The sequence below is a fragment of the Neoarius graeffei genome, chromosome 2 (assembly GCF_027579695.1).
Source record: "Neoarius graeffei isolate fNeoGra1 chromosome 2, fNeoGra1.pri, whole genome shotgun sequence".
Classification (NCBI taxonomy): domain Eukaryota; kingdom Metazoa; phylum Chordata; class Actinopteri; order Siluriformes; family Ariidae; genus Neoarius; species Neoarius graeffei.
Genome location: NC_083570.1, coordinates 83,366,745 through 83,382,877, shown reverse-complemented (window position 1 = coordinate 83,382,877; position 16,133 = coordinate 83,366,745). Strand labels below are relative to the sequence as shown.

The following is a 16,133-nucleotide window of genomic DNA, read 5'->3' as shown; positions in this document are numbered from 1 at the left end:
TTTTATGAGCATAATCCAGCTGTTTGTATGATCCTTAAACAGCATTAGACAAATATTGAAGCCGTTAGGTTGGGTTCACAAACTTTATACAGCAACAGATTCCATCAAATTTATGGACATTGCACAGGTTTAAGCAAATGTGCACCATCGCATTTGTACGTTGAAGCCATTAAAGCTTTTTATTTTTGGTAATTTTCCCCACACAAATGAGTTAATCTGTTTTAAACTGTAGATATGAAACATCATCGTTTTTAAGAAGACAGTATTTCTGTGCAGCGTCATGATTTGTCCCTTTTTAGCACCATTAGTGTTTGGATTAACCTCATTTCAGGTTGGGTATATTCAGATTCTTTAATTTAAACTAAACGGTTACCTTCATTTATGTCTCAGTTAGTTGTACTTGTAGGTCAAGGTTGAGTGTGTCTGGTTGGTTGCTGTTTGCTTGACAGGCTTCTTTGTATGTTTAACACAGTCTGTCACTGTTTAATTTGCAGAAGAGGTACAGCTTGAAACCTGGCCCTCCAAAAAAGGACCCAAAAGGGAAATGTGTAAGTTCCTCTGCAGTGCAAGCATATTTGAAGAAACAGGAAACTGAACAGAAAAAGAAAGGTAAACTCATAAAGTTTTCATTTTACATTTCCATGGTTATAGTTTTATTTTACATCCAGCTGTTTGATGCCTTGTGTTATCTGCATTTAGAGTTGGAGAAGAAAAAGGTGAAGGAAGAACTCCTGGCTAAGAGAGTGGAACTGAAATCCGACCGAAAGGCACGTGCCATGGCGTCTCGCACCAAGGACAACTTCCATGGCTACAATGGTATACCTGTTGTAGATCTGCCCAAGAAAAGGCAGAGTAAGGCTGCAAAGTTTGAGGAACAACCAGGGAGCAGTGATGATTACTACGATGATGATAATTATGAATATGCAGCCACTGACTCTGAATCTGATTCAGAACCCACACCTGCAGTAAGGCCTCAGGAACGCAGTAATGGTTCAACCAAATTGAGCAACACGCAGAAAAAAACTAATGCTCCACCTAAGGCGGCTGCTCTATCCAAGGCGGCTGCGCCACCCATGAATTTTGCAGACCTTTTAAAGCTTGCTGAGAAAAAACAGTTCGAACCTGTTGAGTTGAAACCAACAAAGAAAACTGAAGAGAGGCTTCGCACAGCGGAGGAAATTAGAGAGTTAGAATTCGAGCGCAAAGCTAAGAAACAAGAGAAAGTTAGGGATGTTAAACCAGATAAAAGTTCAGGGCACAAAGATAGCAAATCCAGCATGAATTCTCACAAGAAAATTATGGTTGACAGAGAAGGCACATCGCATCGGTCATCAAGTGAGAAATCATCCAGTGGAATTAGCAAAATGCCAAAGCCACACGTGCAGACTGAGCGACCGCACAGTTCTACCAAATCATCTCATGGATCCAAACCTAGCTCCTCAGGTGCCTTAAGTGGTAAAGCTGCCATGAAGGGAACTTCAGCTTCAGTCAAGCAAACGGGGCCCAGGCCCCAGTCTGGCCAAAAGCCGACCACCTCAAGTGACCTTAACTCTAAGAAAGGCTATCCAGGACCACATCAAGTAAAAATGAATAGTTCTGGGAGCCGAGCTGATGCTGCTTCTAACTCCTCTAGACCATCAAGTCATGGGCAAGGGATTAAGGGATCTGGGCACACCAGACCTAGTCAGGATAACATGAACAAGAGAGGACCTCCTCAAAAGCCAGGAAAAGGAGAGGCGCCACGATCTGGAGGCAATCCTCCTCCCCGACCAGGTATCAACGGACCTATGAGATCCGCACCTACTGGTTCCTTGAAACAAGCAGGATCTCAGCAGCCAAGACCCGGAGGCAGCATGCAGGGCCGTCCTGTTTCCGGAGGGGTAAAACCTTCTGTAAATGGACAAGGCCGACCTAGCAGGCCATTAAACAGTATGGGACCAGGTCCTGGAAGACCCCCATGTACTGTTGTGTCAGAGACCATTTCATCTAAGAACTTTGCACCAAAACAAGGAATGGCTGCCAGGCCTCCAGTTCCTCAGGGGCCCAGAACAATCATCGGACCAACAGGTCATAGAATTTTGGCTGCACCATCGGGTAAGAAGAGATTTGTTAACTCTGTGTTTCTTGTGTTGAATGTTTTGCATTATTATATTCAGGGTAATTTATGTAGAAGAAATTGCCAGCATGATCTTGCAGCTCAAAGTGCTTGGTGGTTTTCTGAAGAGTAGCTGCCACCTGTAAAAGTTGCCACATTTGTTTATTTCTCACTCCCATACTTCTGAAATATAAAACGGTCATTGGAACAGGCTACATGTGTTTTTAGTCATGTACCACAGAATACATGATATATTGTTGTTCCAATGGGGACAACATGTATGTTGTACATATAAGCAGTACTCGTTGTCATTGTCTTCTGATTATAGCGCGCGTCTCTGATGGTAGTTACTTGGGGTTGTATCACCACTACGGCTGCAACTACTACTAAAACGTTATGTAATTCGAAATTCAATAACACAAAAGATTAGATCAGCACAAGGTATTTATGATGACGCACATATAAAGTACCAATCTTCAATCACAAATGATAATTTGATCTGCATTTAAAACCCTATTTTAAGCTGCCATTCATCTCTGGAAGACTATTAGGGGTAAGACAAATATCTTTGACCGGCAATGGAGCACTTGCATGTGACGTCACAGCCCATCCAGATTGTGACAGATGCCATCTTGTCGGTCAAACGCCATATTTCCGCCTTCTGCTTCTACTTCTACCTTTTCTTCTGTAAAACCCTACTATATACAATTCTACTACAACGGCTGCGGCTACATGCTCTCCCTACCTGTGCACTTTATGTTTTTTGTGTGTATTTTTGCGTGTTGTTCATCTGTACCGGACTTCAATATCCACTACAACCGTATCGACTTACTGGACATGGGTTTCCAGCAGAAAATGACGGTTTGTAGCGATTTCCATCGCATGCACAACATTCCGAACGAGAGAAAAAAAAACATTCTGGACGAGATAGCAAGACCAACGGGGTCTCCGTGGATTGTTATCGGAAGCAAAGCGAAGGAGGCGGCGCCGGGAGAGGAAGCAAAAGCGAGGCTGCAGAGCCGGCCTGTTGACTAAGCTCAGAAAACAGCCACTCAAATCTCCACTGCCGCCTCTCCCTCTCCAACGCCAGATCCATGGTAAACAAGACGGACGATTTGGAATTACAGCTGGAATTACCTTATTCTATTCTATTCTATACTCGGCTGGTCAGTGCAGTACTAGTAATACTTAAGTGACTTACCCATCCAATGAGGATTATTTTCTTGTTTACAAGATGCCACATCTGAGTCGCTGACAAATCCTGAATTTCTGTAAAGATAACTGTGCAGAGATTTATAAGCACGCAGTGCTTCACCACTGAACAGCGAGGGAAAGTTAATGAGGTAATTATACACGTCTGGGTATTCCACCTCTGGCAGTTCAATATCCACTGACACGGTCGTGAAAACTCCGCCCGGTAAGCCATAAGGGTCACTAATCTGTAGGTCGTTTATTTTAGACATATATCTAGTTATCTGTTCATTGGAAAAATGAGCCGTGTAGTCTGTCAGTTGAAATTGATCCATTCTGTACACGAGTGCAGCAATATTCAGCTGTGTTTTTTACCGGCAAGATGGCGTCTGTGTACTTTCCGGTCACATGACTGCAAGATCTCTATGGACCCTTTTCAATCACGTGACCTTCGTAAACGCGACCGCCATTTTGGACATGTAGTGGACTTCGGCTCGAATCAGTTTGAATGCGAGGAAGGCGACAAACGAAAAACATAAAAGAAAAAGGAGCGAGATGCAGAAAACACCTTCACTATCCAGCGACGTAGGGCATTTACAGGGCGAGCAGAGGGAGAGGTATTTGCAAAAATTGAGGTTAGCAGGCTTAGAGAACGACGTTTACCTGCTTCCACCAGGATTGTTCACTGACGTACGGAAGTACACCAAGCCCTCGTCTTTACCTGACTTCGGCCCACATGATCTGTATACCTATGTTGTTAAAAACCCATCGCCATACACATACACGCCAACGTCCGAGGTTCCGGAGCGCGCTCCGGCTTGCTCCCGGAGTGCTCCGGCCGAGGTTCCGGAGCGCGCTCCGGCTTGCTCCAGGAGTGCTCCGGCCGAGGTTCCGGAGCGCGCTCCGGCTTGCTCCAGGAGTGCTCCGGCCGAGGTTCCGGAGGGTGCTCCGGCTTGCTCCAGGATTGCTCCGGCCGAGGTTCCGGAGGGCGCTCTGGCTTGCTCCAGGAGTGCTCCGGCTGAGGTTCCGGAGGGCGCTCCGGCTTGCTCCAGGAGTGCTCCGGCCGAGGTTACGGAGCGCTTTCCGGCTTGCTCCGGAGCAAGCCGGTGCGCGCTGCTTAATTTGAGGGGAACCTCGGCCGGAGCACTCCGGGAGCAAGCCGGCGCGCGCTGCTTAATTTGAGGGGGAGCAAGCCGGCGCGCGCTGCTTAATTTGAGGGGGAGCAAGCCGGCGCGCACTGCTTAATTTGAGGGAGAGCAAGCCGGCGCGAGCTGCTTAATTTGAGGGAGAGCAAGCCGGCGCGAGCTGCTTAATTTGAGGGAGAGCAAGCCGGCGCGAGCTGCTTAATTTGAGGGAGAGCAAGCCGGCGCGCGCTGCTTAATTTGAGGGAGAGCAAGCCGGCGCGCGCTCCGGAACCTCGGACGTTGGCTCCGGCAGCTATTTATACCGGATCCGGTGTAAATAGCTGCCGGATCATAATTACAGTAAACTAGTAAATACAGTAAAGGAAAAACCTGAGACTGAAAGGTTTTAACAGTCATCCAAATGACTGAACGTAAACATTGCTACAGTAACATACCAGCTACTTGTTGACATTAGCTAGTCAACAATAGCTACTACAGAAGAACAAAGAGGTTACAATGGGTTATTTTAGCCTATTTGGTTACACACTCGCCGCCACAGAATGTTAACAGCAATGTAATGCCTTTTCTGGCTAATTTTATTCGTCTTACCTCCAACAAAGTGGTCACTACACAAGCGCTGGTATGCCGAGGGCTGCCAATCTGTTAATGGCCACTATCCATCTTCTCCGTCGGGATCCGATAAAATGATAACCCTTGCCTTGTTTGTTGATGGTTACTACATCCAGGTGCACAACAATATAGTGGCATGATGGAAGTCTTGCTGAAAGTAAAAACTTTCTTTGCTGCCGTTCCTCAATGTTGGCTGGGGTAAACTACTGGTAGTACACGTCCAAAATGGCGGCCGCGTTTGTCGTGATGTCACATGAAAAGGGTCCATAGGCGTAGTTTAGCAGAGCAAAGTGCTGGGGATTGGCCATACTGGTTTTGGAGAGCAGTGAAATATCCTGGAGCTGAACTGTACCTGGCTTTAAACGTCAAGAGGAGGACTTTATATTTAACGTGAAACTTCTGAGGCAGCCAATAGGAAAAAAAATCGTGATCACAATTATTTTGGTCAATAATGAGATCATGATTAATTAACATGATTACTCACTGACTTTTGGAACATTCTGCATTTACTGATCTTTAAAACATTAATCACTATTATTATTTGTTGTTATTATTATTATTATTATTATTATTAGTAGTAGTAGTAGTAGTAGTAGTAGTAGTGGTGGTGGTATTAAATGTCCTGTTGGCCTCAGACATCCATAAAGTCGCTTCATAAACCTGTTAATATTCATGTCTAACGGTTTTAAAAATGAGTTATTTTAACAATAATGTAGTTAAATAGAAAAATATTTGATTGAGAAAACGGATGTGAAATCTCAAACTGAATTAAATCAATAAGCTAGCATGCTAGCACAGTGCAGCATAGCTCAGCATCGTTTGTATAAATTAGCCTTTTTATTAAAACACACACGGGTAAGGGCGGCACGGTGGTGTAGTGGTTAGCACTGTCGCCTCACAGCAAGAAGGTCCGGGTTCGAGCCCCGTGGCCGGCGAGGGCCTTTCTGTGCGGAGTTTGCATGTTCTCTCCGTGTCCGCGTGGGTTTCCTCCGGGTGCTCCGGTTTCCCCCACAGTCCAAAGACATGCAGGTTAGGTTAACTGGTGACTCTAAATTGAGCGTAGGTGTGAATGTGAGTGTGAATGGTTGTCTGTGTCTATGTGTCAGCCCTGTGATGACCTGGCGACTTGTCCAGGGTGTACCCCGCCTTTCGCCCGTAGTCAGCTGGGATAGGCTCCAGCTCGCCTGCGACCCTGTAGAACAGGATAAAGCGGCTACAGATAATGAGATGACACACACAGGTAAATGACTCGCATGAGGATTTGATGCTCTGGGGTGAGTTTCCCAAAAGCATCATGGCACAAAGATCATCGCTAAATGGTAGGCCGAGCAACACCATGAACGCTTTCGCTCCTAGTTAAGACGCTCTTAGTGTTCAGAGGCTTTTGGGAAACCCACACCTATTCTGTGCAGGATAAAAGTCAGCGGTGTCCATGCATGAGGTTTATTACTAATTAGTTTGGCGTTAAAGTGAAGTAAAGCCCTGCTAAAAGTGAAGAGGTCTTCTCTATTATCCTGCACCTGGCTTGAGCTGAACTAAACAAAAAATAAGTTTGGGCTTTTAGGAAGGGAGGAAGGCGCACACCTGTAAAGGGGAAAAGGGGTGAGCTGGATTTATAACAAGACAAAACGAGAACATCATTGCGATTGCGGCATAATGATCGATTTATCTTGTTTCATAATCACTGGAAGCCAAAATCGTAATTAAAATTTGATTAATTGCTGAGCCCTAGCAGCCAGTGTAGCTTGAATAAGGCTGGAGACATGAGCTCTTGATTTTTTTTTTTTCCTGTAATGATCTTTTGTGCTTTTAAAAAACAAACAGCAGTGTAGTTAGAAAGCAATACATTACAATAGTCCAGTCTACAGGTTATGAGCGTCATGTCAGATTACCATGCTTTCATTTTTGGCCGGATTGTAATGATACACCGTGATGTGGTGGTAAGCAGTCATACAGATGTTGGTTACATGCAAGTCAAATGATAAACCAGCATGTAGGGTTACATGCAGGTTCTTGACTTCATTACACTTTGTTTGTTTGAAGGACCAAGTCTACCACCAATAACTTCAAACTACAAACGCAAGTATGAGGATGAAGAGGAGTACGACTCTGAGATGGATGACTTCATTGATGATGAAGGCGAAGAACAGGATGAAATTTCTCAGCATATCCGAGAAATCTTCGGCTATGATCGGACCAGGTAAGTCCTACAAGTTCAGGTTGTAGCATTTTGGTTTTAGTGCTGTTCAGATTGCAGAGATGCCAACCACTACGAAATTTTCGTATTTTATACGATTTTCTGCCACTTTTGCACCACTACGACCAGTTAATTCGAAACTACGAATTTCGCAGTGATCGGAAAAAAAATCAGTTCGTTCCGCATTTTTGTTTGGTACGTTGAACTCCGCCATGATCGAAGAAAATTCAGTCCGTTCCGCATTTTCGGAAGGATGAAATCTGCGGGAATCATTCAAAGCTTTCGTGATACGTCGTCGCTGATTGGTTGATATTCGCTTCCGGGTTTGAACTCGACCAATCGAAATTTGTGATAGTGCTGTCCGACAATATATCTGTGAATAAAACACATTTCATAAGGATTGACTTGTCTAAGCTTCATTTTTTTTATTTTGCAAAGTAACAAATGTACTCTTTCACTGTGCATTCTATACTCATGAAAACATTATAATTAGTGCTGTCAAGCGATTAAAATATTTAATCGCGATTAATGTGGCGACTGTTATAGTTAACTCGCGATTAATCGCAATTTAATCGCACATTTTTGTCACATGAAAAACCATTGTAATTCTCTTATCAGCATAAAAAAGTGAATGGGCTTGCTTTGTACCAATGTTTTTTTGTTTTTTTTATTGCAGAGCATAACACGTCTTGTCACAGCCACTGACATCCATAACTTCCATATTAGATGAGAAAACCAAGGGATGAAAAATAAAGTGCATATCACTGTGAAAATAAAAAAATGTTTTATTTTACTCATTAGTTTCTTTTGAAGAGAAGTATTTGCCATAAAAGAAGAAAAAAACAGATAACAAAAATAAAAACATTCATCATACGTTCAAAAACGTTCATCATAGTGTGGCATAGGGGTGTGCAAAAATATCGATACGGCGATATATTGCGATACTTTGTCTTCCGATTCAATATCGATACTCAAAATTTGAATATCGATATTTTTTCAAATAATAAAATAATGTTTCAGATGGGTTGTAAATCCAGTACGACTTCCGCACCTCCGCTCCGCGAGGTGTCGCTGTGCCGCTCCCTCACTGCAAGGCACTCTTCATCTTCTCTTTTTTTTCCCGGCGGTTGCAGTGAGGAAAAAAAACAGGCAAGCATGGCTGTTAACGTAAACCTAGAGACTCCGCCGAACTTTAAGGCAGATGTTTGGAGGCACTTTGGATTCCAAAGGAAAGGAGAAAAAAAACAGTGAGCCGGACAAAGAGAATGCACTTCGCAAAACCTGTTTCGCTCCAATTAAATTAAGATGCTCCAATTAAGATGCCCACTGCACTTTTCAATGTGTTTCAGACAGTGTGTTGTTCCTGCAAAATAAGCACAAGTTAAATGTTCTCCGGTATATGTTCTCAAGTTTACAAAGAACAAATTGATATTAGTGTTAGCACTGAAATGTATGTGCAGTCTGCAGTGCAAGTTTTAAGTTTTCATAAAACAATTTGATTCTGCTTGTTAAGCAGCACTGATGTGTCCATGCTTACAGAAAAGTTGAGAATAGTAGCACAGAAATGGGAATTTTCTGTATGTTGTAGTGAAGCAACTCTTGGTTTTGCCAGCAGTGGAATAGAGACAAATATATGTCTGGCAAGAGTGTGTAGTTATGTATGTGAAATGTAATTTTACAGTGGTCAATAAGTTCTGATTTTCTTCAGTGACAGATATTGTGATGTGGTTGAAATTTCTTGCAATATATCGATTATCGCAGAATTGCTGTACCGTGATATTATCGTTATCGTGGGCAAAATATCGCCATAGTATCGTGTCGTGAGGTATCTGGTGATACCCAGCCCTAGTGTGGCACTGTATTATCTAATTCTCACTGCTTATAACTCTACACCTACCCGGTGGAGATGAGCTGGGAAACTGAAGACTGAAGGAACAGTATTGAAAAGTATTTTTCCAGTCTCACCTGTGAAGGGTAATCCCATGTGATTCTCGTCTGGACGGCAAACCTGTTGGTACAGTTAAACGCAGCACATGAATGAGGCATCTTTATTCTCGGCTATTGTCTAGACGCTATACCAGAGACGGTTGAAGAATCTCCACTTTGCCACATTCTATATGGCGGCGAGGATGTTTATATGTCTATGCCTTTCTCTATCACTCACACGTACTCTTATTGAAGCAGCGCGCGATAAGCCTCAACAGGAACTACGGGTGACTCGCAGGGCCAAATTAGAATTTGCGTTAACGGCACTATTTTTTTTTAATCGCGTTATATTGAGATCGCGTTAACACGTTGTTATCGCGTTAACTTTGACAGCACTAATTATAATATTGTATTGTGTGCATATATATATATACATACAGTTTGCAACCGAAAACTACAGATTCTTCGGCCCCGGACTACAGATCTGTTTATTGAAAGGTTGGCATCTCTGAGATTGCAACGTGAACGCATACCGTTTTGTATGAATAATGAACCAATATCCCTGTTAGATACAAAGATGAGAGTGAGTATGCATTGAAGTTTATGGAGAGCAGCTGGAAAGAACAACAGAAGGAGGAGGCAAGAAGGTAAATAAACAAGGCTACATTCATTTCCATCTTCATAAAGTTAGTGTGAAGCCAAGGTCCATTTATTTCCACAATCCTGCTTCATAATGTGTGCCTCTCGTGTGTTCTGCCTGGCGCCTTTTGCTGGTAGTCTGCGACTGGCTGTGCTCGAGGATCAGGAGGAAGAGCGACGAGAGTTGGAGGAAATGAAACGCAAAGCTGGGAAGAGGAGAAAAATATCATGAATTGTTGAGGGACCGATAAACTGAATGAACCCTTTGCGCATCTGGATGAAACTTATGTGTACCTTAATGCATCTTTGTCTTGTCTTTGCTTCAGTTTGCGCTTGGGTATTAAAGAAGATGAAGAAGAAATGCGTATGGAGGAGGAGGAGATGAAAAGAAAGCAAGCAATGAAGGCAAAACGCAAAAAGACTTGATATTCAAGTTTGTTTGATTTGACTTGCGTGGCATAAAGTCACTTGCGTAGAGCAGGATCGACACTTCCTTGTGCCATTCTGCAATTAATGTTACAATATTTATTTCAAATTACCAAAACAGGGGATCTGTTTTGCACTACCAAGAGCCCATCTTTGATAGCTGAGCTTTAGAGAAAGTAATGTATCACTAATGCCATTTTTATATTGCTAAAGATCATGGAATTACAATGATGTAACTGCAGAATCATTATCTGCTCTGGTATTTGTTCAATGTTTCAAGATTGTTTTATTTTATTAATGGTATTTAATGATGAAAGAAACATTCTGCAAATTTTGCAATGTATTTTCTTGTTAAAGCAGTTTGACAGATCAAGTTGTCCTGTGTATTATTATTATTATTATTATTATTATTATTATTATTATTTCACTTTTTTGTATTTGTTTATTAGATCAAAATATCACCATATGTTATCGGCGTAAAGTATGTCAGAGTCTGTACATTATTGTATTTCAGGATATCCTTGACTCAAAACTTATGAGATCTAATGTTATTAGGATTTTATTTTTCTTTGGCATCCTGTTTTGACATTTTCAAAAACCTAGTGGTTCCAGTGTATGCTTGTGGCTACTAATGTGCAAAAAATACTAGAAGCTTTTTCTTGTAACATAACCACTTTTGAGATCAACAGACACTGTATCCTAGTGCAGATAGCCTGACATGAAAGATGATAAGCTGATAACAGATAAGCTAATGCAATACCAGAGACCAGTCAGTTGCTAGTACTTGCACTAAATTAGTGACCACCTGTCTCTTCTGACCATTTGTCTGTCAAGGCAAGGGTTTACAACAGCACCACTGCTGATTAATTATTCTTTGGCTCTTGGACCATTCTGACCAGAGTCATGACACTAACATGGTAGTTTCAAGCTAATGTGTGTTGTGCTGATGTCAGTGTCTGGTGCAGGCAGTGTTGTTGGGAATTGAAAAAAAAACAACAACCCAGGTGTCTGCTTGAAAAAGATGAGCTGAGATAGATATGTCTAATAAAGTGAATACTTTAAAATCCCTGTGCTTGACCGCTTAGCCCACTATCTTAATAATAGCTGGACAGTGATGTCTGATTTACACTGTATGACCAAAAGTTTGTGGACACCTGACCAGCATGCCCATATGTGCTTGCTGAATATTTGATTGATTTAATTAGCTTTGCCATAGTTTGTTTATATGTTTGTGTGTGTGTATATGGCGGCACGGTGGTGTAGTGGTTAGCGCTGTCGCCTCACAGCAAGAAGGTCTGGGTTCGAGCCCCGTGGCCGGCAAGGGCCTTTCTGTGCGGAGTTTGCATGTTCTCCCCGTGTCCGCGTGGGTTTCCTCCGGGTGCTCCGGTTTCCCCCACAGTCCAAAGACATGCAGGTTAGGTTAACTGGTGACTCTAAATTGACCGTAGGTGTGAATGTGAGTGTGAATGGTTGTCTGTGTCTATGTGTCAGCCCTGTGATGACCTGGCGACTTGTCCAGGGTGTACCCCGCCTTTCGCCCGTAGTCAGCTGGGATAGGCTCCAGCTTGCCTGCGACCCTGTAGAACAGGATAAAGCGGCTAGAGATGATGAGATACATACATTATGGCTGGGAAACCACTACAGCTTGTGCCAGTTACCAAATCTGTCTGTCTTTGAACATGCAAACTCTACACAGAAAGGCCCCTGTTGGCGACTGGGCTCGAACTCCGAACCTTCTTGCTGTGAGGCGACAGTGATAACCACTACGCCAACGTGCTGCCAAAATTCCAGACTTAACCCCCTTTGCTGTTATAACAACCTCCACTTTTCTGGGAAGGCTTTCCACTAGGTTTTGGAGTGTGGATTTGTGCTCATTCAGCCACAAGAGCTTTAATGAGGTTGGGTGAGGAGGACTGCACCCCAATCAGCATTTCAATTCATCCCAAAGGTGTTCAGTGGGGTTGAGATTAGGGCTCTGTGCAGGGCACTTGATTTCTACACAGCCTTGGAAAACGTCTTCATGGACCTCGCTTTGTGCACAGGTGCATTGTCATGCTGGAACATATTTTGGGTCCTTTTGTTCCAGTGAAGGCAAATTGTAATACTACAGCATAGAAATACATTTGTGTGTTTGCAACTTTGTTGGGGACAAACTATATATATAGCCAGGTGGTATTTGTTTATATTTGGAAGCTACTTTCCAAAATTTGCTAAGTCTTGTTTTTGGTAATAATATACAAGTTTAGATATAAATTCATAAATCTGGACTTCTTGTAATGTTTGTAGGCTGCTGTTTCATAGTTAATTATGCAGGGAAACTTTGTGCATAAAAAGAGCCCTGAAACCACATCTAGGAAATTGGTATAAAAGTATTACATCATTAATATGCAGTTATTATATCCATAATAGGTGTTATTTGTGGCACACAACCTTTTTACTCAGGTCAAAAGCATGGTTCATACATTAGATACCCATTTAACCCTGAAAAAACCTAAACTACTGAGTGGGATCAGTTCGAACCTCAGGTGGTGTGGTGTGCTGCTCAGTCTATTCAACTGACATTTTGCTTTTAGGAGTTTGTTACTCTATAGATTATTTATCTAAAAGTATGTTTATTTCAAGATTGATGAAAAAAAAGTGTTTAACAAGGTGACTGATTTTCTGCTGGGGTCCTATAACTCTGTGAGATTTGTTGCAAAAAAATATTTCAGCAAGTTAGTCGCTTCTTTGTGTGTCTGTCTTTGCCTATCTGTATGTTGGCATGCTTGCAGAGGTGGACAGTAACGAAGTACATTTACTTGAGTACTGTACTTCGTACACTTTTTGAGTATCTGTGCTTTACTTAGGTATCAATTTTTTTTGGCAACTTATGACTTTACTACATTTGAAAGACAAATATCGTACTTTTTACTCCACTACATTTCTATCAAGCTCCTCGTTACTATGAAGCAGCTTTGAAAGTGGATGCTTTTTTTCTTTTCTTAAACATGATTGTTTTTTTTTGCAGGTGACACTGAGACAGTCTATCAGTAATCACTAGGGTCGTGTCACGTCCATAGACTGGATAAAATCAAGTTCAATTATTTCTCAGCAGCATTATTTAACACGATCAGTTGATGGCAGAATGGAATAAAGCAGTTCTTCTGGAGAACGCACGCACTCGTGGCTATATGGTACCTAGAACCCATGTTTCAGTTTTCTGAAAGGATTAAAGAGTTGTTTCATTTTAAATGCTTGCTTTGTTTGCCGAAAACGAACCACATCACGGCCTACAAAAACTCGCCGTCCAACCTGCGGAAGCATATTGAGGTATATAAACGTTTTATTCCAAGAGAAAGCTTGTAATGAAGTTGTCTGTGCTTTTAGAGCTAGTGATAATGTTGCAAACATAGCTATGCAGTCTGGTTAGTCAAATGATTTTCTATGGACTTGCCCACCAAGTTGCCATCGCCTTGTCCACAGCTAATGTTAACATATAGCTAGTTAACTTGGACACTGTTAGCGTGTAAAAATGGAGTTACACTAACATGAATAATGTTAACTTATCTGAAGTCCTTTCAGAAATGTTTTAGCATAATCTTGCCAAATAAACAGAATGTAGAAATCTTTCTTTTCTAGTAACATTAGTTACCCAATATGATTTCGAGTTTGAAAAGGTTTTGCTAGCATGTCAGGTGGAGCTTCACTGACAAGCTAGCTTAACATTAAACCACCATGATTCCACAGGCGGCGGCACGGTGGTGTAGTGGTTAGCGCTGTCGCCTCACAGCAAGAAGGTCCTGGGTTCGAGCCCCGGGGCCGGCGAGGGCCTTTCTGTGTGGAGTTTGCATGTTCTCCCCGTGTCCGCGTGGGTTTCCTCCGGGTGCTCCGGTTTCCCCCACAGTCCAAAGACATGCAGGTTAGGTTAACTGGTGACTCTAAATTGACCGTAGGTGTGAATGTGAGTGTGAATGGTTGTCTGTGTCTATGTGTCAGCCCTGTGATGACCTGGCGACTTGTCCAGGGTGTACCCCGCCTTTCGCCCGTAGTCAGCTGGGATAGGCTCCAGCTTGCCTGCGACCCTGTAGAAGGATAAAGCGGCTAGAGATAATGAGATGAGATGAGATTCCACAGGCAGAATTATATATGCATGAATGCATACACTTGCACACATGTGCGTACGTGAGACCTGTGAGATGGACAGTATTGCACTAGTCAGTCACAACAAATTGCTGGAATTTTTTGTTTTGATGTCAGATGATGGTCTTGCACTTTTTTTTTTGTCTTGCTTAAAGCAGTGTTGCTGATAGACAGTTATTAAGGTGTGGACCTGGGCTTTAATCAGGTTGGATTGTCATTTTTATTTTCTGTGCAAGCTGCATTTACAGCTATTCCACTGTCTTCCTGATTAACATACACATTAACATGTGCAAAGGTATGTTTGGAGAAAAAAGGGTGCCAAATTCCAGGAAAAGAACACCTCTCCAACTCTGAAGCATGGGTGTGGATCGATCATGCTTTGGGGTTGTGTTGCAGCCAGTGGCACAGGGCACATTTCACTGGTCGAGGGAAGCATGGATTTGAATAAATGCCAGCAAATTCTGGAAGCAAACATCACACCATCTGTAAAAAAGTTGAAGTTAAAAAGAGGATGGGTCCTACAATAAGACGATGATCCAAAACACACCTCAAAATCTACAATGGAATACCTCAAGAGGCACAAGCTGAAGGTTTTGCCCTGGCCCTCACAGTCCTCTGACCTAAACATCATTGAAAATCTGTGGATAGATCTCAAAAGAGCAGTGCATGCAAGACACCCCAGGAAACTTGTAGAACTGGAAGCCTTTTGCAAGGACAAATGTGTGAAAATCCCCCAGGTAAGAACTGAAAGATTATTAGCTGGCTACAAAAAGTGTTTACAAGCTATGATGCTTGCCAAAGAGGGTGTTCCTAGGCACTAACCATGCAGGGTGCCCAAACTTTTGCTTCGGGCCCTTTTCCTTTTTTGTCATTTTGAAAATGTAAAAGATGAAAATAAATTGTTTTTGCTTAAAATATAAAGGGAATGAGTCATCTTTAACTTTATGCCTTTTGGAGATCATTTCATCTTCAACTTGCTTAACTGTTCACAGTAACAGCAATTTTGACCAGGGGTGCCCAAACTTTTGCATACCACTGTAGATTAGATTAGATAGAACTTTATTGATCCCTTTTGGGAGGGTTCCTTCAGGGAAATTAAAATCCAGTAGCATCATTATTGGATAAACAGAGAATAGAAAAAAGAGAGAACTTCTAGATAAATTAAGTCTTCAGAAAACTTCTAGATAAATAAATTATTTACATATACAAATATATTAAAAAGATATGAAAAAAGTCCAGCAGGAGAGGTATTGCACGTTTATATTGCACATTGTCCGGTATTGCTTTTTTGTCAGGCAAGGCTACTGCTCCTTCCTGTCCTCTGTCCTCCTGGTAACCCCCCCCCCCCCCCCCCCCCCCCCCAGAGAGGAGTTGTACAGTCTGATGGTGTGAGGGACAAAGGAGTTTTTAAGTCTGTTCGTCCTGCACTTAGGAAGGAGCATTCTGTCATTGAACAGGCTCCTCTGGTTGCTGATGACGGTGTGCAGAGGGTGACTGGCATCGTCCATGATGTTCAGTAGTTTGTCCATAGTCCTCGTCTCTGCCACCGTCACCAGAGAGTTCAGCTTCATGCCGACCACAGAGCCGGCCCGCCTGATCAGTTTGTCCAGCCTGGATGTGTCCTTCTTGGATGTGCTGCCCCCCCAACTCACCACGGTGTAAAACAGGACACTGGCGACCACAGACTGATAGAACATTCACAGGAGTTTCCTGCAGATGTTAAAGGACCGCAGCCTCCTCAGGAAGTATAGCTTGCTCCGTCCCTTCCTGTACAATTGGTTGGTGT

At 42.7% G+C, this 16,133-nt stretch overlaps 2 protein-coding genes across 2 annotated transcripts in view; one reads left to right on the top strand and one right to left on the bottom strand.

Annotated features, from left to right (window-relative positions):
- The window catches only part of tmem86a (transmembrane protein 86A), a 19,848-nt gene extending 19,396 nt beyond the window's left edge, over positions 1–452 (bottom strand). Inside the window, exon 1 of the mRNA XM_060915088.1 lies at positions 374–452. Coding sequence (XP_060771071.1) covers positions 374–379 — 6 coding nt within the window. The 5' untranslated portion in view covers positions 380–452. The remainder of the gene's footprint in view (positions 1–373) is intronic.
- The window catches only part of spty2d1 (SPT2 chromatin protein domain containing 1), a 14,789-nt gene extending 4,192 nt beyond the window's left edge, over positions 1–10,597 (top strand). Inside the window, exons 2-6 of the mRNA XM_060915085.1 lie at positions 495–609; positions 700–2,094; positions 7,084–7,240; positions 9,733–9,810; positions 10,129–10,597. Coding sequence (XP_060771068.1) covers positions 495–609; positions 700–2,094; positions 7,084–7,240; positions 9,733–9,810; positions 10,129–10,228 — 1,845 coding nt within the window. The 3' untranslated portion in view covers positions 10,229–10,597. The remainder of the gene's footprint in view (positions 1–494; positions 610–699; positions 2,095–7,083; positions 7,241–9,732; positions 9,811–10,128) is intronic.
- The last annotated feature ends 5,536 nt before the right edge of the window (positions 10,598–16,133 follow it).